Here is a 21,728-nt window from a genome sequence, read left to right as displayed (position 1 = left end):
ATAGTCACCTTGAAAGCTGGCCAGCCTCTCTTGTGTGCATCATAGAGAATCAAAAGATCCTCAGTCTTGTGCACATAAATGTGCAAGGCTTGGACTACATCGAGAGAACAAATAGAAACGTTGTCCTCTGAAGACCAAGGGGTAAATTTACTAAACTGCGGCTTTGAAAAAGTAGAGATGGAGCCTATAGCAACTAATCATATTCTAGCTGTCATTTTGCAGAGTACACTAAATAAATTACAGCTAGAATCTGATTGGTTGCTATAGGCAACATCTCCACTTTCTCAAACCCGCTGTTTAGTAAATCTAGCCCCTAGACTTAGTCAGGGTAGGAATGTCTTGATTTGAGTGAAATCTAGAAACCACTTTAGGGAGAAAAGAAGGCTTGGTCCGAAGGACTGCTCTAACCTCATGAAAAACAGTAAGAGGAGATTTGCATAAAGCTGCAAGCTCTGAAACTCTTCTTGCCATAGAGATAGCCAAAGGGAGGACAGTCTTCCAAAAGGCAAATACTGTGACGCATTCAACACCAAATTAAATACCATGGCGCTAACGGAGAAATATATGGAGCTTGCACATGAAGTATCCCCTGAATGAAAGTTTGCATATTCATTCATCACAGCAAGTCTTCTCTCAAAGAAGACAAAAAGGGCTGACACCTGACCTTTAAAAGAAAAAAGGCGCAACCCGGCATCCAGGCCTTTTTCAAGAACATAAGCAAACCGGACAAATGAAAAGAAGAGGTAGGATACCCCTTCTTTTCACACCAGACAATATATGTTCTCCAGACTCGATGATGAATCTCGGATGAATCCGGTTTCCGAGCCCGAGCCTGAAGCTTGGTTTGCACCACACGATCAGAAAATCCCTTAGCTCGCAGGATCATGGCTTCAACAGCCATGGCGCTAAAGCCAGACTTTCCAAACCTAGATGACAAAACGATCCTTAGGTTAATAGGTCTGGGCGTAGGGGCAGACGCTACGATTGACCTCCCACCATGGAGAGCACGTCGGTGTACCAAGCCCTCCGAGGCCAATCCGGCGACACTAGAAGAACTTAAACACCATCTCTCTTTACTTTTTTTTTAAAACCGGTGGAAGCATGGCTACTGGTGGAAAAAAGGTACACTATACGGTACCTCCAAGGAACAGACATGTCTACTGAGAGAGCCAGAGGATCTCTTGCGCAGGAGCAGAAGAGGCAGACCTTGTGGTTCAACCGAGACGCCATCATATTGACTTCTGGCTGACCCCATTGTCCACCAACTGACGAAACACCTCCGGATGAAGGGACCATTCGCTCGGATGCAGAGTCTGCCTACTAAGGAAATCGGGTTCCCAATTGTCTACTCCAGGAATTAAGATGGCCATGACCAATGAAACATGAGCTTCAGCCCAATCAAAGATCTTGTGCGTCTCTTGCGTGGCTAAGGGACTCCTGGTGTTGTGCTGGTGATTGAGATATGCCACCACTGTGGCATTGATTGACTGGGGGGTGTGGCTTGTGAGCCATTGATGGCAGACGTGTCTCAGATCCGCTTTGACCACAATACCTTCAAGCCTCTCTAATCGGGGTGTCTTCCCTATCTTAAAAGCGGTGTTTGCTTTCACTGGGCTTCTGGACCCTGTTGTCTTGGTCCTGAAGAATTGTCTGAGCCCTTTGGCATGATAACTGAGCTGGGGGCCGCATCTACTTCCCTAGCCTTGCGGCCTAGAGTGGGACCCGCTCCTCGTGGTTCTTACTTATCTGGTGCCAACACTACCCACTGGACCTGTCTAGTTCCCACAGGTGTCCCGAGTGCCGGATTTGACACAGTGTCTAGCATGCGGTGACTCACGTTCGGCCACTGAAGAGATCTGTCCACGGCCGTACTCCCCTCATCGGGTCTGCCGGGACTTCCTTCTGCTTCTGTCTGCATGGTTGACCGTGGCCTGGGCCCCTGGGAGCATCGAGGGTGTCCGGTGTATCGAGCCTGCCTGATCGGCCTCCTCTCATTTGTGGCCTGGTCCCTCTGACGTGAAGGGCTGCTGGGTCTCCGTCGCAGCGGGACACCGCCTTTGTTGCAGTCCGGCGGAGCAAGCCTATTGCCACCCCCACCGACACAGACCTGCGCTTTGGCTAGTTTCACAGCGGGGTGCTCCCCACAGAAGCTGTATTCAAGGCGTCTACAATATCAATTGCCAGGACCCTGGTGGGCATGTCTCCTGACTGTAACGAACACCTAGAGACTTTATATTGAGTTTTTACCCGAGCCCGATATCACATCGGTGAGCCCGATATCACATCGGTGATCCTGAGCTCCTAGTGTCCCAGACTTCTGACCGCGACCATCTGTGTACCTGCCACAGTGAGTATCGACATACTTAACCTGCTCAGCATAAGTGTATCTACACAATTCAGTTGCTCCGATCTCACCACTTAACTGTCTGTGGCTCTGCTGCCACCTAGTGGACGTCTATACTCATCACACTGAAAAGAACTGGGTCAGTTTGCTCTCAAGCATACATTTTTACTATCCACACTGGGCTTATTATTGGGACCGAAAAATCTATCCAAGTGCGGTGAGTGTACTGGGTTCAGCGTTACCTGAAGAAGTCTTATGTGGAATATATCGGGATCTAAGAGCCCAACTTTCTATGTGCAAATCGCTCCCCATTTCTACTAATGGTTATTTATTGCCTGAGGTTCTACTTCTACGTGATCTGACGCAACTGTCCGCAACCAAATCTGTGTCCACCATTTGAATTTTACTATGCTGCCCATTTCTGTCGTGACCCCTCTCATCTAAGCGGAGATCAGTGTGCGATCCCACCCATCGCCTTCCTTTCTCTCCTCACCTTGCCCTATTTCTCTTATTATGTCCACCTCCTGGTTGGCTCTAACCATGTCCACCAAACCAAAGAAAGTGACAACGGGAATGTCAGCAAATTTCTTTGGATCAAAATCCTCCTCCGCCAAGCTGATCGACAGGGGGACCCGCTGAAGTGGAGCTTGACATTCAGATTCGGGCGTAATGACTAGCCTTCTGGAAGGGGTGAAGACGACCTTTCAGGAGCTGACAAAAGTGATCAGTGAGTTCAAAACAGAGCTGAATACATTGGGCAACAGGACAGATGCCCTGGAATCAAAATCCGATGACATCTGCAGATCCAAATCTGTTATCGATAAAGAACTCTTTCGTCTTCGTGAGGAAGTCGAAACTCTGAAAGAAAGACAAGCAGATTCTGAAAATCGTTTCCGTCGTAATAATATCCGCATCAGAAATGTTTGTGAAGAAGTCAGCGCTGCGGATCTTCAAGGTTTCCTTAAGGCCCTCTTTCTTCACCTTATTCCTGATATTTCTGAGGCTGATTGTGTTATGGACCGGGCCCATCGTGCCCTGAGAGAAAAACCTTCTAGTGGACAACCTCCCCAGGACAACATCATCCGTTTAAATTATTTCCGAACCAGAGACCGCATTCTTACTGCTACCCAGGACCAACCTGTGGTCTCGTTTCGAAACATGGACATTCAACTATTTCAGGACCTTGCTTCTTCTACGATACAAAAACGAAGGGTTTTACAGCCAGTTACTAGGATTCTCCGCCAGCATAATATCTGATACCGCTGGTGTTTCCCATTCCAGCTCCAAGTTTTTGCTGCCAACTCATCTCATTTCGTCAAAACGTTGGATCAAGGTCGGAGTCTTCTGGATAAGCTGACCATTCTTCCCGAGACCTCTGCTCCTCACACTATACCTCCGCAGACCCAGCACCCAGCGCTTCCTCAACCCGAATGATCCTGGTCCTCCAGAAGACGTCTTCGGGATGCAGATCCTCCCTGATATGTCTATATTAGTGCAAATGTTTTTTCTTTATTGACCTTTTCTTTCAGGTGGACTCAACGTTAGACAAGGGAGAATTAAGTCAAAGGGATTTTACCGCTGTGGACAGTGTCTCCCATGTAGACAGATCACCCATAACAGTAGTAGAATAGAAGAATTTGTTGTTCATAACAACTCTTATAAAATAGAGTCTTTTATTACATGCCATTCAAATAATGTTATCTATTTAATAGAATGCAAATGCGGATTATACTATGTGGGAAAGACATCACGTCCCCTGAAAAGACGTATATATGAGCACATTGGCAATATGAAAATAGGATATGAGCAACACTCTCTATCCATGCATTTTAAAGAGCATCATAAATGTAACATTAGTGATATAAGGAATTTTATTGCTATAGATCTAGTACAGGGAGATTGGAAGTGTAGAGACATTAACAATAAATTATCTAAGAGAGAAATGATGTGCTTTTTTTAAACTTGACACACTGATACCAACAGGATTAAACAAAGATTTTGAGTTGAAATGTTTTTTAGAATGAATTGATTTTATTTAAATCCTGTCTCTTTCTCCATTTATTTCGTTTCAGAAGGAAGAAACTGTGTATATCAATGTCTATTTAATATATGGATTCTTTTTGTAGAGAGGCAATTGACACATGGTATCACACCCTCAATTCCCTTAATTTATGTATTTGGATTAAATCTATCCAACTACTAGAATTATATCTATCTTGTCACCATTGATTACACACCATTAAGTACAATATTCATACAATTGGAGATGATAGTTTCCACCTTACAGGGATTGCCTATATGTGATACAGTGTGTCCTTTCCTTTCATTTTCGAATTTCCTAAGTAGCATTTCACTTTATATATGTTGAAAAACAGATTAGTGCAGTTTTTATGTTTAGATTCTCTCTACTTTCATGGAAATACAGTTTTTGGAGAACAATTCATAATTACGAATGAATATGTATATTGTGCACTATCCTATGGATCATCCCGATCATGTGATCGGAGATGAATTTTCTTATATATATTGAAAGCTCAAAATAATGTGATGTACTTTATCACTTGTCTGTATGCATTTTTTATTTATGTTAAATCAAGTTTGTATGCAACGAAGAGATTTTTGCTTTATAAATTGGCGCTTCTATATACCTTTGGATCCGGTCATGTGATCGGAGTGAATTATAAAAGGAAACACAGTTTGCTATGCTCATTACCTTGAAAAAGATCCAAAGAATAGGATCGAAACTAGTCGGTGAATTCAATTGTGTTTCCTCCGTATCTGCCTGCTAAGACAGAAGCCGTCCAGATCCAAACTTCAGCGATCGTCCAGCCTGCAAGTTCACTGCAGCTAAACATCAGGACGTAACTGATCTTCTGATTACAACTGTGTACGAATTATCTGTCGGAATGGCCTACATGTGATATACTGACTACCACTTACTCCGCGGTAGGAACACTTATGTTTTTATTTAATAAATGTTTTTACTATCATCTAAAGAATATACCTCTCTGTTTTTTACATCTACCGAGAGGTTTTGAAGAATCAGGGAGGAGCGGAAAGCTTATGTCTACCTTGAAGTGCCAATTTTAAAGAATCTACGGTGTAAGTAGATTGAACTGTGGGGGATCCCACACTACACATCAATTAATTACTTGGAATTTATCCACTACTTATGGTGGAATATTCATCTAGCTGTATCGACTCTATGGTTACAAATTATTAGAATTGGAGAACAACTCATTTTTATTCATTTATTTCATTATTGATGTAGGAGTATACACTGCCGAGTTAAACAGTATTACACTATTATTATCATTTTTTCTCCACATGGTTTGATTGTCATCAGAAAAACTCCACAATCGTTTGAAAAGACTTGAACATCATACCATCAGTCGATAGAAGTATTATTTTATGTGTTTTATGCTTATAAGATTTACTCTACTAGTTGTGTTTTGGGAAACCGTAGCACAGAAAAGTGATTTTATATTTCTCTCTGTTAGTTGGATCTCATTACCCTTCTTGCCATTTTTTGGTCTCTCTAGTTTGAAATTTTAAGTATATAGCTCAGTATGACAAAAAGGTCTGTTTATAAGATTTGTCTAGTCTCCAACTCTTTACAACTCTAAATCTTCTTATATCCTATGGCATTGTTCGACTGAATCTTCACCACCCTTCCCTGCAAAAAATGTTGCACGCTTATTAGAGCACAAAACACTGCCCGCATTTCCAATACATTGAATGGAAGTTTGGATTCCTGCAGAATCCAAAGCCCCCGAAAGCGAGCAAGAAGAGAGACGGCACCCAAACCCCGAAGGCTGGCATCCGTTGTGATCAAGGTCCAATCTCAGATCGAGAATGGAAGACCACTCAAGAGATTTTGCTTCTGCAACCACCAAAGAAGCAATTGACGCGCTTGCGGAGACAGGCGGAATACCTGGCCTGATAAATTCAATTGGGATTTGTTCCATTTCAACAGAAGTTCCAACTGGATCTCCCGTGCATGAAACTGAGCAAACTGGACCACCTCGAAAGTCGATATCATCATGCCCAGAACTCTCATGCCGAAATACACAGAAGTCTGTTTTGCCACCAACAGAGATTTCACCATATTCTGCAAGGCCAGAATCTTGTCCGGAGGTAAGAACACCCGCTGTTGTTGGGTGTCGAATAAAAGTCCCAAAAAGATCATCCTCTGGGATGTGATCAACTTGGACTGTTTGAAGATAAGAATCCAACCATTTGATTCTAGATTCTGGATCACTACTTGGCTATAAGACTGAAGTATCTCCGGAGACACTGCCTTTAAAAGAAGATCACCCGAGATTCCCTGTACTCACCTCTCGGACGCAGCTCGAATCTGTCGAGGTGGAGTGGCACGGCTGATCCCACTGGTTGAGACCTGCGAGTCCCTTCGGCTGCTGGACACAAAACGGGACTCTGTGTGAGTCATGAGGTGAGGAGTTGGGTGAGAGGACGGGTCCCAGAGGAAGAAGAGTGTACTCTAATTCCTCGCGGGGGTGTGGAGTACCCAGATAGTGGAGGACGAGTTCCTTGACTCTCATTTAATACCCCTGGGCAAATTGAACGTTGCAGAATACTACAGAGAGAGACCTGCCCCTAATGTTCTATAACGACAATTTCATCATCTCTCTAAGGGGTTAATATTCTCTTATTCCTGTTTGCAAGTAACTTGCTCCAAGCAGTGACCTGCTATCTGCCTCCATCTAGTGGCTATTTCCCACACTGCAGTCCTCATCAATATACATTAATTTAAGATAGCACCTAGAATTCAATAAGATCTACATTTTGTCTAGCTATAATCTCGCCCCTAGTGGTCCAATGATAAGATGTGTGCGACATGCAGTAACATCAGCTCTACCTCCTTAATTATGGCCGATTAACAAGTACCCCTCTGGGGGAAGGAGGTCCGGGGTGCCTCATGACCAGGACTCTATTGTAAAGCAACTCCAGAATTCTAATAGATATCCGATGACCATGTAGGGGTATTAAATGGGGAAGGATAAGAAGACTCCTTTGAAGAAAGCCCAAAAGAAGGTGAAAGAATCCACACCACAAATAGCTTTCCATCAGCTTTTCTCTAATAAAGCTTCTCTAGATACATCTCCAGATTCATCACAACCAACAGATTCTAATATGTCTGGATCATCACAAACGTCGCCCTCCAGGCCTGTTTCAACTATACAAGGCAAGAGTGATTTAAGCGAAATTCTAGCACATCTAAAGACTCTACCCACCAAATCATACTTCCAGGCTCTAGAAACCAAAATCCAAGAGACCCTCCAATCACAGATTGCAGCATTTCAATCCGATCTCACTCAAGTGGCTGATAGGGTGTTATCGTTGGAGGAAAGCAAAGAGGCAACTGATTCCCGTATTGACAAACTTCAAGATTTTGTCATGCATCAAGCAAAAGATGCTGCCGAGTTTCGTAAGAGACTAGATGACATCGACAACCGAGGGCGTCAAAATAATCTTAGAATCAGAGGAGTGCCGGAAGACGTACCCCCTCAGGGCATCATAGACGCGCTCACTAAGATTTTCAACGAATTGTTGGAGGCAGACCCCAATGACCAAATCATATTTGACAGGGCCCATAGAGCCCTTCGCCCAAGAGGGCCACAATCAGATAAGCCTCGCGACATCATTTGCAGACTCTACTATTATACAGTCAAGGAAGCAATATTAAGAAAAGCCCAAGGCCTCTCAAGCCTAATATTTAATCGCCATGAGATCCAGATATTCCAAGATTTGTCTTGGTCCACCCTACAACAAAGACGGTTGTTGAAACCCCTCACTGATGAACTGAAGAAGCTTTCTATACGATTTCGTTGGGGGTTCCCCTTGAGTATCCAGGTGAATCGTGATGGTAAAGTCCTTGTTCTCCACAATCACTCTGAAATTGATTCTTTTTGTGAAATTCTTAAACTTCCAAGACTCTCTATTCCGGATTGGCAAAGTCCAACTTCATTGTTGTCGTCACTTCCTTCAACGAGTGGAGAAGTCTGGCAGAAGGTTCCGCGAAATAGAAGGAGATCTCGCCCATCTGATACCTCCAAGGCTCAAGATCAAGATGAGACTTGAACTAAATGGTTTTTGCGAAGTTATCGCATCCCAACGTTTGCATTTGTATTTTCACCTTATGTGATTCTACTTTTGTTAGCCCATATTTCACGTCTATCATTTAAGTGTCATATAGATCTTTTTAGACTATTATAAGGGTGGCCTTAGATCTAGAAGTGGAGGTTTTTATTTATCCTCCTCCCTGTTACATGTTAAGCTATCACTCACCAATATATAATTACCATGATATAAAATACACCCTTCTCTCTTAGGTAGACAGTCTTCATTTTAAATCATTACTGATCTGGGTCATAGAATATAAGTGAACTTGGCTCCCCATTTTCACTCATTTTTGCATTTTCTAGTTTCTATATGTCATGCCTTCGATATATACTCTATATTTTAGCCTTTAAATATATAGTTGCTTAGTTTATATATTTGGTTTGCAGAGATTGTTAAGTCTTATTGTAATCTACTCTCTGCTCATATTTTGTGCTCTATTCATGGCTGGTGCTTCCCCGGCACCTCTTCCTACCCCATCTAGCTCCGTCCTGTAGAAATTGTCCAGGGAGTTTGGTTCGGTATCATACTCCTCTGGTATTTGTGACGGCTGTTCTCAAATGTAATCATTACAGTTTGTTTTTTTGCTTTTAATTGTAAAAGTAATGATTCTTATTTCTTTCTTATGTTTCTTCTACTGTTTTTGTCTTCCCCTCCCCATGTTTTCCTTTCCCTTCTCCTCCCCTCCCCAACCATTTGAAACTCCTTCTCCGAGGCACCGTGAGGTGGATTGGGTGTCATCCAATGATCTCTTCTATCAAAATCCTGAAAAGCCTGAACTAAAGCTGTTCCCTCCGAAAAGACTCGACAATGGATAAGTTAAAAATAATTTCTACGAATGTTAGAGGTTTAAATGTTCCACAGAAACGTTCTAGTTTATTACATACACTTCACATAGATAGGGTTGATGTGGCTTTTATACAAGAAACCCATTTTAAGAAAGGAGTAGCCCCAAAACTATGTAATCGCGATTACCCAACAGGTGTTTTTAATAATTACTCTTCCAATAAGACGAGAGGTAGCAATTCTATTTGCTAAACGCCTCCGATTAACAGAACTCTCTAAATCCATTTTAGAGGAAGGCAGAGTCTATATACTTTTGTCAACATATATGCACCAAATAGTTCTCAGGTCGCCTTCATAACAACATTATCTCGCATCGAAGATCAACTTGAAGGTGTAGTTGTAGTAGGAGGAGATCTTAATTGCGCTTTGACCCCTCAAATAGACTCCTCTACGGGTTCTCCTAGAACGTCTCTTAGAGACTCTCGTAAGGTTAGAAAGGAGTTCCATGACCACCAGTTGGCTGACGCTTGGCGTATTTTCCACCCTTCTGATAGGGATTACACATTTTTCTCGTATCCCCACTCCTCATACTCTCGCATTGACTATCTCTTTATTAATCACAAGTTTCTTGATCTGGTAGAGGATTCATGGATAGGGCAAATAACAGACTCCGACCATGCTCCGGTCTATATGACCATCAACATGGCTGTTCCCCCCCCCCCAGGCAATGGATGTGGAAGTTTAACGAGCTACTCCTGCAGGATCAATACTGTAAAGCCCAATTAGAGACTGCACTTGACGAGTATATCTCTATAAATGATAATGGTGAGACCTCTAAATTGGTGGTTTGGGAAGCCCATAAATGTTTTATTCGGGGCAAATGTATACAACTAGGCACCTTTCTCAAAAAACAGAAGGCAGCAGTTCGAGACGCACTCTTTTTAGATATTTAAAAATTAGAAACTGACCACAAACAGTCTCTCTCTCCTGAGATTTTGGCTGAGCTACAAAATAAACGATCTACCCTAAATAAACTGTTAAACGATCGAATGAAACTAGCTTGGAGAAGATGTAGAAATAAATATTACCAGTGGGGTGATAAACCGGGGCGTCTTTTAGCAAGAGCACTACGTGCCCAAAGATCTCTCACTTACATTCACTCGATTCAAGATAGTAAAGGAGTCTTGAAACACACAGATAAAAATATAGCGGGAGCCTTTCTGGATTACTACTCCCATTTATATAACATTCGGACCTCATCTCTACCTGATGCCGAGGACTCCAGGGTGAAAGAGATAAATATTTGAGGGATATTAATTTCCCCAAGATCTCAAAAGAAACATGTGACCTGCTGGATTCTCCCTTTACACTCGCGGAACTCTCAGAGGCTATCAAATCTTCCCCATTAGGAAAAAGCCCTGGCCCAGATGGCTTTTCGATATCATATTATAAAACTTTTAAAGAAAAACTCGACCCCATTCTTCTAAACGCTCTCAATGATGTATCTAATGTAAATGGTTTGTCGCCCCAGTCTTTAGAAGCTCACATCATGGTCATCCCTAAAGAGGGAAAAGATCCTGCACTGTGCCCCAGTTATCGTCCAATCTCTTTATTAAATATAGATGTTAAATTGTTTGCCAAACTAATTTCTAATCGGTTAAAAACATTTCTCCCTCGTTTGATTTCTAATGATCAGGTGGGATTCATCCCTGGAAGAGAGGCAAGAGATAATACAACCAAAATTATTAACCTCATACACTCAGTCACTACCTCCTCGACTCCCACAGTCCTCCTGTCCACCGATGCTGAAAAAGCGTTTGACAGGGTGGACTGGGGCTTCATAAGAGGGATTCTTACACATATGGGGATGGGACCCTCATGTCTAAATAGAATTTTAGCTTTATACAACTCTCCCTCAGCCAAAGTAAGAATAAATGGTATTCTATCTGAATCTTTCTCTATCTCTAATGGAACTCGCCAGGGATGTCCACTATCACCTCTAATTTTCGTTATATGTATGGAGGCTCTGGCGAGAGCTATTGGGTGTAACCTTGATATTTCGGGCCTACGGGTAGGAAATAAGGAGTATCTCTATTTGCCGATGATTTATTAGCTATAATCACTAAACCAGTGATATCTCTTCCTAACCTGATGTCTGAATTCTTAAGGTTTGGCCACCTTTCCAATTTCAAAATAAACTATTCGAAATCAAATGCACTCAACATATCTGCCCCAGAGCAAATGATTGAAGGCCTCAAGGGGGCGTTCCCATTCAAATGGCAAACCTCACATATATGCTATTTAGGTGTTTCCATTGCAAAAAATAATGACCAACTCTTCCGCCTGAATTATTCTCCCTTGCTGGTTAAAATTAAAAGAGAATTAGGAACATGGTCCTTGCCTAAATTTTCCTGGTTTGGTAGAATAAGTATCATAAAAATGAACATATTACCCAAGGTGCTATATATTATGCAAGCACTACCGATTCAAATTCCCAAAATATTTATTGTTGACCTCCAAAAAATAATTAGTCACTTTGTATGGGGGGGGCAGGAAACCCAGATTCAAACACTCTATTCTATATAGACGGAAGCATCAAGGAGGAGTCCAGTTGCCAATGTTCCAAAGTTATCTTCAGGCAGTATATTTGAATAGGGTCTTGGAGAGGACTAGAGGGGTAGGATGCAAAGCAATGGGTGGTATTGGAAAGTGATTCAAGTGAAAAGATGTTAAATGCTCTGCCCTGGTTGTCTAAAATACCTAAGATAAATCATCCTACGGTTGGACCCACTTTGACGATGTGGAATAAACTCCGCACTTGGAAAAGTGTGTCGGCCTGTCCATCGCCTTTGACTTCCTTTATGTCTAATCCAGAGTTTCCTCCAGGTTTGTCCAAAAACTCATTCAATAGATGGTTTGAGGCTGGGATTGTCAGCCTCGGCCAACTGGTGGTTAATGGGAAACTTTGTTCCTTTCAAGAACTCCAATCTACATACTCTTTACCCTCCACCGAGTCTTGGAGATTCATCCAAGTGATGCACTATGTTAAGTCTATAGGAGGTCATAAATCACTCAGTAGGGAACCTTCCCCTTTTGAGGCTCTATGTTTATCTAAGAATACACCCACCCATACTATATCAGGGATCTACAAAATCCTAATGAATGACATATTTCAAGCTAACCCATCCTATACAGGTCCATGGGAGCGCGACCTAGCACCTCACATATCACAGACCTCATGGCCCAAAATTTATCAAAATACCCAGAGTTGCTCTTTGAGTGCCTCGGTTGTTGAAACACAATATAAACTCCTGACCAGATGGTATAGGTGCCCTTCCACACTACATAAATATCACCCTCAGATGTCCTCACTGTGTTGGAGGTGTAATGAGGCTTTTGGCTCTTTGATGCATATATGGTAGGAATGTCCAAAAATCACTCCCTTCTGGAATGAAGTCATTAGGCTCTCTAAGATCATCGTTGGTTACGAGGTCCCTGAGGATCCTGGTTTCTGGCTCCTGTCTTTTTCTAATATTCCCTCATCCAAATATAAGAAATCACTCCTAAAACATTTAAAAAACGCAGCCAGGGCAGTTGTGCCTGCTCACTGGAGATCCCGTTCTCCCCCCTCGGTGGAGGATTGGATCTCCAGAGTAGAATATTTTATGTCTATGGATGACATTATATTTTCCATAAACGATAAATACTCGGACTTTACAGCCACTTGGCTTAGTTGGATGAGGTTTAAAGAAACAGAAGAATTTAAAACTCTTTTTGCAAAACCAGCTCTGTTAGATTGAAAGCTACATATTAGAAGAGCCCAAGAGTTTCTCATAACTCCAAACCCCCCCCACCCCCCTCTTTCCCACCTTTCTTCCCTCATGTCTTATCCCTTTTCTTTCTTTCTCTCTGTCCTTGTTCGGTACTTTTCCCTAAGTCATATGATATGTTTATGTGAATTTATTGGTAACAAAGGTGGGGAAAAAAAAAAAAAAGGAGGATACATTGAGTTTTTATCATTCATGTCGACTCAGATGCCTATGATTAGACTTTCATTGCATGGATCTTCCATGTTTTTTTTTTACTTATTTCCAATGTATTTTGTAAGACCTTGTACATGATTGTGCAGTTCTGATCTGTCTTTTGCATCTTTTTGAATCCTCTTTGAAATAAATAAAGAATTTATAAAAAAAAAAAGAAGATCACCCAGGTAAGGGATGATTGTAATCTCCTTGGACCTTAGCAGAGCAGCCATGACCGCCATGATCTTGCTGAAAACCTGCGGGGCTGTTGCCAGACCACAGGGAAGAGAATGAAATTGGAAGTGCTCTGACCGAACCACAAACCTCAAGAGGGGTTGATGACCTTCCCTGATGGGAACATGGAGATAGGCAACCTTGATGTCCAGAGCCACCATGAACTCTCCGTCTAATGCCATTAATGCCCGACTGCAAAGACTCCATCTTGAACCTGGGCACTCTGATTTGGGTGTTCAATGATTTTAGATTCAGAATGGGTCTGAATGAGTCGTCTGGTTTTGGCACCAGAAAAAGGATGGAACAAAATCCCAAACCTTTTTGTGAATCTCGCACCGTAATAATCACTACGGAAGAAACGTGGGATTGAATTGATTCTTGTAAAGTCAGCCGCTTTTGTGGAAATGCGAGAATCACAGAGGTAAAGAACTGCCTGGGAGGATGATTGTACCCCCAGGTCCACAACTCCTTGTACCCAGGCATCCATGGTAGACAAACAACCGATCCCTAAATAAGAGAAGAGGGGCTCCCACCACTGCGGACTGCTTGTCTGCAGGTCTAGCAGCTGGCGGATGTTGAGCAGACCAGGCCTGACGCCCCTGCTGCAAACCCCCCCTGGGGGTAGACGATTGACATCTGGAGGATGGCACAAGGATAATTGACCCCGAGACCTGGACATTCTTTGCTTGGGAGCATCAACAGGAAGAAATGTGCTCTTTCTTTATGTTGCTTGACTGATAATGGAATAAAGCTGAGGGCCAAACAAAACACCCCCCAGAAAAAAAGAATTGTCTCATGAGCCGTTTTAGACTCAACATCAGTCTCACAGAGCATAAGCCAGAGAGACTGACGAGCCTAAACCGCAGAGGGAGATATTTGTGCCCCTATCAATCCCGGGTCTAAGGCTGCCTCCACTAAAAAAATCAATCTAAATTTGCTCCACCAATGGAAGGTCAGGACGGTCTCCCTGCCAACAAACTTTCAGACAGCTGTTCTGACCAGCGTTCTACAGCCTTGTTGACCTACGCCGACGCAGGCTGCCAAGCCTAAACCTTACAGTCTGTACCGTACTTAAGAGTGGCTGCGTTGGGTGAGGTATAGTAGTCACTTTGGCCAACCTTGCAACAGGAGCATCCACACGTGGAGGCTCTACCCATTTAGCAAGAGCCTCAGGAGGAAAGGGATAACATGACTGCAGACAATGATTGCAGTGCGAAAAGAGAAGGCTCCGCAGCAACAGGGACAGCGGTCTCAGGAATGTCATGTACCTGACACCACAGCCTGTATTAATTCCTCACCACTCTGACAATCAGAATGAACCTCCTCCACCACAGAAGTAGCATCAATGTCAGAATCCACCGCTCATTCGCCCTCCTCCTGGGAAGAGCAGTCAGAATCTGACTCATTTCCCTGCAGGGGTGCCGCCACCCCCTTGCGCATATGTGATGAGGATGGTGTAGCAAGAGCAGACCGAAACCAAACCCTGTACTGAGGACGCAAGCCCACGCACCCAGGCCGGTTCAACAGAATCAGCAGCACACAAATCTAGCACAGAGAGTCAGCCTGCAATACAGCCAACCCCCCCCCCAGTCTAAAAGACAAAACCCTGGGAAACAACCAACCCAACCCGTTACCTTATAGGACGCAGGACAGAAAAAGGGGGAAGCTGGAGCTGTAAAATAGCTGCCTATTCTGTTGTCTGCACACAAAGGAGTGAGAGACCAACAAGGAGGAAGTGCAAGAGAGGACAACACTTCCCCCCCCCAGGGACCAGCACTGGATTGGCGGGCATCCAGTAGGATGCACCCCCCCAATCCAGTGCCTAGCAGGGCTCACTGTCTAAGTGACCCTTAGCCAGACCCAGTATTCCAAGCATAGATTTTCTTTTTAATGAATCCATTGGATGCCCCTAGTAAGAGGCAGCCTAACTTAGGACGCACTGTACTGGGAGAGGGTACACTTACCTACTGCCATCCCTCCTCACGCTGTGGCTGCAGTTGCTTGCCTGTCAGCAATGGAGGATGGGCACAGCCTGCGGCGACTGTACCCAGCTTCTAGGAGGGAACATGAATGTTGGGAGAATGGTACTGGCAGCAGAGGCACCTCCATGGTACCTCCTATTTCCCCCTCCTCTAGACAGGGCAGAGCCGTTTGAGCGGTGTGCTGGAGAATGAATCTCTGTATGCGCACCTGTGATTCCTCTGACTGCCGGCAAAACTGCCATATGCAGACGTGTACAGTACCCGCGGCACCAGTGTGTGAACAGGGGGTTGGGGGTTAAAAAATGGGGTGCTGCTTTACATAACCGCCGATGCGGCCCCCACTCCATAGCGACCGGAACTGATGAAGGGGAACGGTGATTGACAGCCGCCGGCTGCCAGAACAGGAGGTAAAAGCCTCCATTAGTAAAATAAAAAATAGAACTAAATGAACAGAATTCTCTCTCATGGCAGTTGTCTGAGCTTGGCATGTCTCCGAATATGACAAAGTTTGAGAAGCTAGAGATGGCACAGAAGTGGGTGAAGTGAGTGTCTATAACCGTGGTTGGAAGCTGTAGTGGGAGAGACCAGAGGAGGAATTGAATGAAAGACCTTTTATGGTCAGTATGAGACCAAGAAGGTGAAAGTGTAGTAAGATATGTGAGCCTGGCAAAATTGCCAAGCAATTGGGAAAAAGGACCTGGGGGGTACAAATTAGAGAGACACAAAGACAAATGAAGGGAAAGAGAAAGAGGGGGGTATCACTTGGAGAACATGGACTGAATAGACCTAAACTGGGGAGGAGCAATTCTTACAGGGAAGATTCAATTTTACTCCGCACCAAGCTGACAAACCCCTTATATATTGAATTTTCAATAATAACTTGATATCTAAGGAGAGGTGCTCCTATACTTACATGTCAATATTGTAAATGTCAAAGGAGAGAGAAAGAGAAAATAGTTCTGACGGAGCACTCTTTGGACCAAATAATTTAGTATTGGTAGAAGTCTATAATTTAAAATAAACAATCTTTATTGATATATATTAAAATGATCAAAGCAAAATATTTAAAAAGTGATAGAAATTGTTGTGAACCAAATAAATAAACAGTTAAGAGGTAGATTAACTACCACACTGGCTTGCTGTTGTGGTATTATATCACTGAGGCTGTTAGAGAATATTATTATAACCTGACTTATTGTTAAATAACTAGGAGATCTTGTATTGGGACCTAGTAATGCGTCCCGTTACCAGGGTAGAAGAAAGGTCATACTTCTTATATAGTAAACCGTAAAATACTCCAGTAATCTATCAGTATGGTACTACTATTTTTGTTGGGTGAGTATCCCCCGCTATAAGTTAATAATATACTGCTGTGCAGTTTATATAGTTGTTGATCGTGATTAATTAATAACTTAGTATCAAATAGTAGTTAATAGCCCTCGATAATGTCAAGATCTCATAAGTATGATAAATAAAGCTCAGCTTACTGATAAGCCCTGTAGTGTTTTGGTCTTGGGCTTGGCTTTACAATATTCACCTATAAAACATTAGCTGTAACCTCAGTTTAATGCTACAGATGCGGATAGGTCACTGCTAGCAGATCTGGTGGACTCCTATGGTAATCTGTCCGTGTGTTACTGATGTTGTTATATTGGGTAAAAATCCCCCACTGTGAGTTAATAGTTCTTGGTCTCAGTTCATAGGTAACTTAGTATCAATTAGCAATTCGGTAACCCTCGATAATATCAGAGAGTCACTGATATGATAAACAAAGCTCTAGCTTAATAATTGATCCTTTAGTACCTATGTATAACAGGAGGTAAAAGCCTCCATTAGTAAAATAAAAAATAGAACTAAATGAACAGAATTCTCTCTCATGGCAGTTGTCTGAGCTTGGCATGTCTCCGAATATGACATAGTTGGAGAAGCTAGAGATGGCACAGAAGTGGGTGAAGTGAGTGTCTATAACCGTGGTTGGAAGCTGTAGTGGGAGCAGTGGCGGATCGCCCCCCCCCCCTAGCAGGGGCTTGCTGCCGACAGCTACACACTGTGCAGGTTGTGCTGCCCGGCTGCTCTGATTGTGTTTTAAACACAATCAGAGCAGCGGGACAGCACACTGTCACTGCTGAACGGACCTGCACATACTGTGCAGCCGCCGGCAGCCTTAGAAGTCGGAAAGGGGGCGGGGCCTAAATCGCCCCCCCTACATCGCCCGGGTATAGTAATTTCCTAGATCCGCCCCTGAGTGGGAGAGACCAGAGGAGGAATTGAGTGAAAGACCTTTTATGGTCACTATGAGACCAAGAAGGTGAAAGTGTAGTAAGATATGTGAGCCTGGCAAAGTTGCCAAGCAATTGGGAAAAAGGACCTGGGGGGTACAAATTAGAGAGACACAAAGAGACAAATGAAGGGAAAGAGAAAGAGGGGGGTATCACTTGGAGAACATGAACTGAATAGACCTAAACTAAAACCTCCTGGAAGGCATTTAACGATAACTACAACAATACATCCTATATTGTAGGCATAAAGATTCTTGTACTGTAACTGGTCATCATATATGCAGAAATGTGATTCATCTTGAAATAATCTGGTATTACAGAAGAAGTTTGAGTAACACCTCCTTCTACTTGTAGACATACAGTCTCTGACAATAGGAGTTGTGTAATACATGATAAATATTAGTGTAGCTGTGTACAGGGACATGTCTGTTTAGAAGTCATTAATTAGGCTAGCACAGTAATGAACATGTATTGTGCATCTAGTAGTAAGTTTAACTCCTTAAGGTTTTATTCTCCTTTACAGACTCTAGGAAACATAGTGATCCCCAATCTGTATGTGTATGTCACAGACCAGTGCCTTATATGCATTGTTCGCTGTCCAGCTTTTCTATTAACCTTGGTTCCTTTGTGACCAGAGCACTAACTTTGTGGCGTTTGTATGCTCTCTGTGCTCATGTGGGTTTCTGGGTCCTCCGTGTTCCTTCTACAATTTAGAAACATACTGGTAGGTTAGTTGACATCTAACAAAATGGACGTGTGTGTGTTAGAGAATTTAGACAGTAAGCTCCACTGAGACATGAACTGTTTACATATTCCCTGAAAAGCGCTGTATGAAGGGGAGAGGGGCTGCAGTGTGCGTGCACGTGACAACCGCGCGCACACGTACAATGTTCAACTGCGCATGCACAACCCGCGCATGCGCAGTACATACAGTGCATGTGCCGATTTGGGCACGTGCATGGGCACTGCTACTGCGCCGATGGCGCATGTGCAGTCACACCAAGGAACCGACGCCAGGTGTGATAACATCATCACCCCTGGCCCACACACAGCGTCCACGTGTGTGGTGGTTCACCACACACACACACGTTGACACTGGGGAGGCTTGGAGTTTCCAGGTCTGGACTATAAAAGCCAGAACTCCCCCTCTTTCTCCATACTGCCTACCTGCCCATGGACAAGCACTACACTACAGAAAACATACACTATGCTACAGAAAAGGGTGTTCACTAAACTACAGAAAATATATATTATACTACACTACAAGAAATATACAACAGGAACGTTCCCTACACTGCAGACAAAGAATTGGATCCAGGATACAAGGATTTGATAAGTATCATTGATAATATATATCTATAAAGCTGTATGTGTTTGTAATGTTGATTTAACCATTTATATACATATAACTGTTTAGCTATTGTTTCATATCTGTGATAGTTAATCAATATTACAAATACTAATTCTTCAAGATACATATGTAAAGAAAATAGTGCAAGGATAGTGTCAGGAATAATGGTGGTGAACATACGGTTAAGTTTATATTGATATACTATGTTATGTTGAACAACATTATGATATATGTGTGAACTGTGAATGCAGGGTTTTCTGTGTTAACAGTAAAATACTTTGATTTATATACATACATATGTTGTGAGTATTGGTTATTTATAACGACTATATACTGTGAAGTACTGCTAAGATACAGTGGTTATTGCATAAATAATTCTGTAAAGCTTAAGTGTTATTTAGTGTGGTCAAAAGACTGAGTAAGGCAACATTGTGTAAGGAAAAGTGCGAGTTTTATAACGAGTGTATGTGAGAACAAGAGAGGATAACATGCGCATTTAGGGCGTAGCCACAGATCCTTTTACATGCTGCAATATAAATAATCTACAATCATAATCTAAAATGTAAACTGACCCCTGTCCAGCAGAGGAGGAGGAGTGGCAGTCCTAAAGTGCCTGCTGATGGAGCTTAACCCCAATACCTGTGTTCCCTATTGATTTCAGAGAAAAGGATTTAGCCATAAATAAATACTGGGTAGAAATCCCATAAGGATCTGTCACTGTTATTGAAGATAAGGATCCATGCTTCCGTTTTATTATCTATATAGTAGATTGACAAATGGAAGGATTGGGATAGCAGAAGAAATCCATGATCACTCACCTTGCAGAGCCGAAGGTAACAGGGCCGGAAATTGTGGGACCATTCGGATACACAATGAACTTCATCTATGCAGGCAAAGGCCACTGGAGGCAGCTGGTCAGCAGGAGGTAAACAACTGGAACCTGAATGGCCTCCTCCTACCAGAGCCTCGGGTGACAGGAGAAGGACATGTACCTTGCCTTGCTTCACCTAAATTCATATGAAAAAATATACAATAAGTACATTACCTGCACCCTGTTACACTCGATTAAAAGAAAGCTTGTAATATAGGACATTGAAATACTTGCCATAAGGGACAGATACAAGCCACGTAGCGGTTTCAATGAGAGACCTCACCTTTTCCATAGCTGCTTCACGCTGAGTCTTTGACATGTTTGAGTGAACACAAGCTGCCTTCAGCTTAGGGGGAAGACCAGATACCTGAAGGGTGTGGGGTGTAAAGAGATGAGGAAAACAAGTTAATGTGTGTTATTTGGAAGTTTCACTCACTTATAAAGACCTGAAATAAACTCATGCCCAATTAAACCCCATCATTTCCCTCACATGTCTCACTGTGGACCACCATACCCTCAACCTTTCTGTTCACAATTTCCAAAGTGAAAGCTAGAAGCTCTCTTTTTAGTACATGTTAAGCAATACAGATGCCCTTATTTAACATTGGTTTGTCTTGAGACAACACCAAACTAAAATGTCCTGGTCCTCAAAACAATGAAATAAGGGGATTTTTGTACGGTCTGTTAAATTTATTTCTTTGAGGCTGTAAGTGAACACCGATGGTTTACTGACCTTCCACAGGATCTGAATAATTAGGGAGTTAGGAGGAACAGGTAGACGAACTAGTATTTCTACAGATTAGATAGCGCATTGATGAGACAAGCCCGTGGGTCCCAGGACCGGGTACCCTAGAGGGAGGGCTTGAGGTTCAGTTTAGACACAAAAAATGTATTTCTGGTGACTGTCAGATCTGTTCAAGATCCCAAAATACCTTAGAAAGGGAATAGCAGACTTTAACGACTCAGGAAGTTTGCATCCCCATTGTCCACTTCCAGAATGGCGGTCAGAACAAAAGGCTCAGCTCTTTATACTACCCTCATGGCCTGGAGGCCCCACTGATGATCAAGAAATGCAGTGGCAGTGTCTGTCTGGACTCCTACTGCCCATCTCTTAAGGAGCAATGTGCAGGTGCTGCCAGGATCAGATGAATGGATAAGATGCTGCTGTTATCCGAGGCTTGCTGCTATTGGCTGGTCCGTATAAACAAGTGTATGACCCAATTGTTCCTGCACCTTCCAAGTGGGAGACTCCAGGGAACGTCACATAAAGGCCGCTGTTACTGGGAGAAGAAGTTGTATCTTTTTCCTAGTGCCCTGCCCCATAATGGTGGAAACATGACCCATGGTCTGTGCGTCCTGGAATATATGCATCGTTCTGCAGGAGTTCATTCCAGCTACTTGTTACAGTACATTCAAAGCAGGACCAGATGTAAAACAACAGGCATAAGGGATACACAATAACAGCAGACGTGAAATAAATTTTATGTAGTGGTAAAACTAGCTCATCTGCTTAACGTCACTGCTATGTACTTAGCAATAATTCAGTATCTAACACAAAATTGAAGAGTATGAGAAGAGCTTAGAAAGAAATCTTTCCCTATTGCAATATAAGTTTTATACAACTAATGACATGTCTTAGTCCCAGATAGCATTATAGTGTTCTATTACGCTTATAGGATAGGCGAAGATTAGATCTTATAAATTGTAGTAGCACTTCT

At 42.9% G+C, this 21,728-nt stretch overlaps 1 protein-coding gene across 5 annotated transcripts in view; it reads right to left on the bottom strand.

Moving 5' to 3' along the window:
• The window catches only part of RECQL4 (RecQ like helicase 4), a 162,441-nt gene that overhangs the window by 74,478 nt on the left and 66,235 nt on the right, over positions 1-21,728 (bottom strand). For all 5 annotated transcript variants that reach the window (XM_075197581.1, XM_075197583.1, XM_075197585.1 and 2 more), the window contains 2 exons: positions 20,294-20,377; positions 19,958-20,146 (listed from right to left, as the gene is read on the bottom strand). In XM_075197581.1, coding sequence (XP_075053682.1) covers positions 19,958-20,146; positions 20,294-20,377 — 273 coding nt within the window. The remainder of the gene's footprint in view (positions 1-19,957; positions 20,147-20,293; positions 20,378-21,728) is intronic.

Source organism: Mixophyes fleayi, chromosome 2 (genome assembly GCF_038048845.1).
Source record: "Mixophyes fleayi isolate aMixFle1 chromosome 2, aMixFle1.hap1, whole genome shotgun sequence".
NCBI lineage: Eukaryota > Metazoa > Chordata > Amphibia > Anura > Limnodynastidae > Mixophyes > Mixophyes fleayi.
The sequence above is the reverse complement of the archived record's forward strand: the minus strand, read 5'-3'. Positions and strand labels throughout refer to the sequence as shown.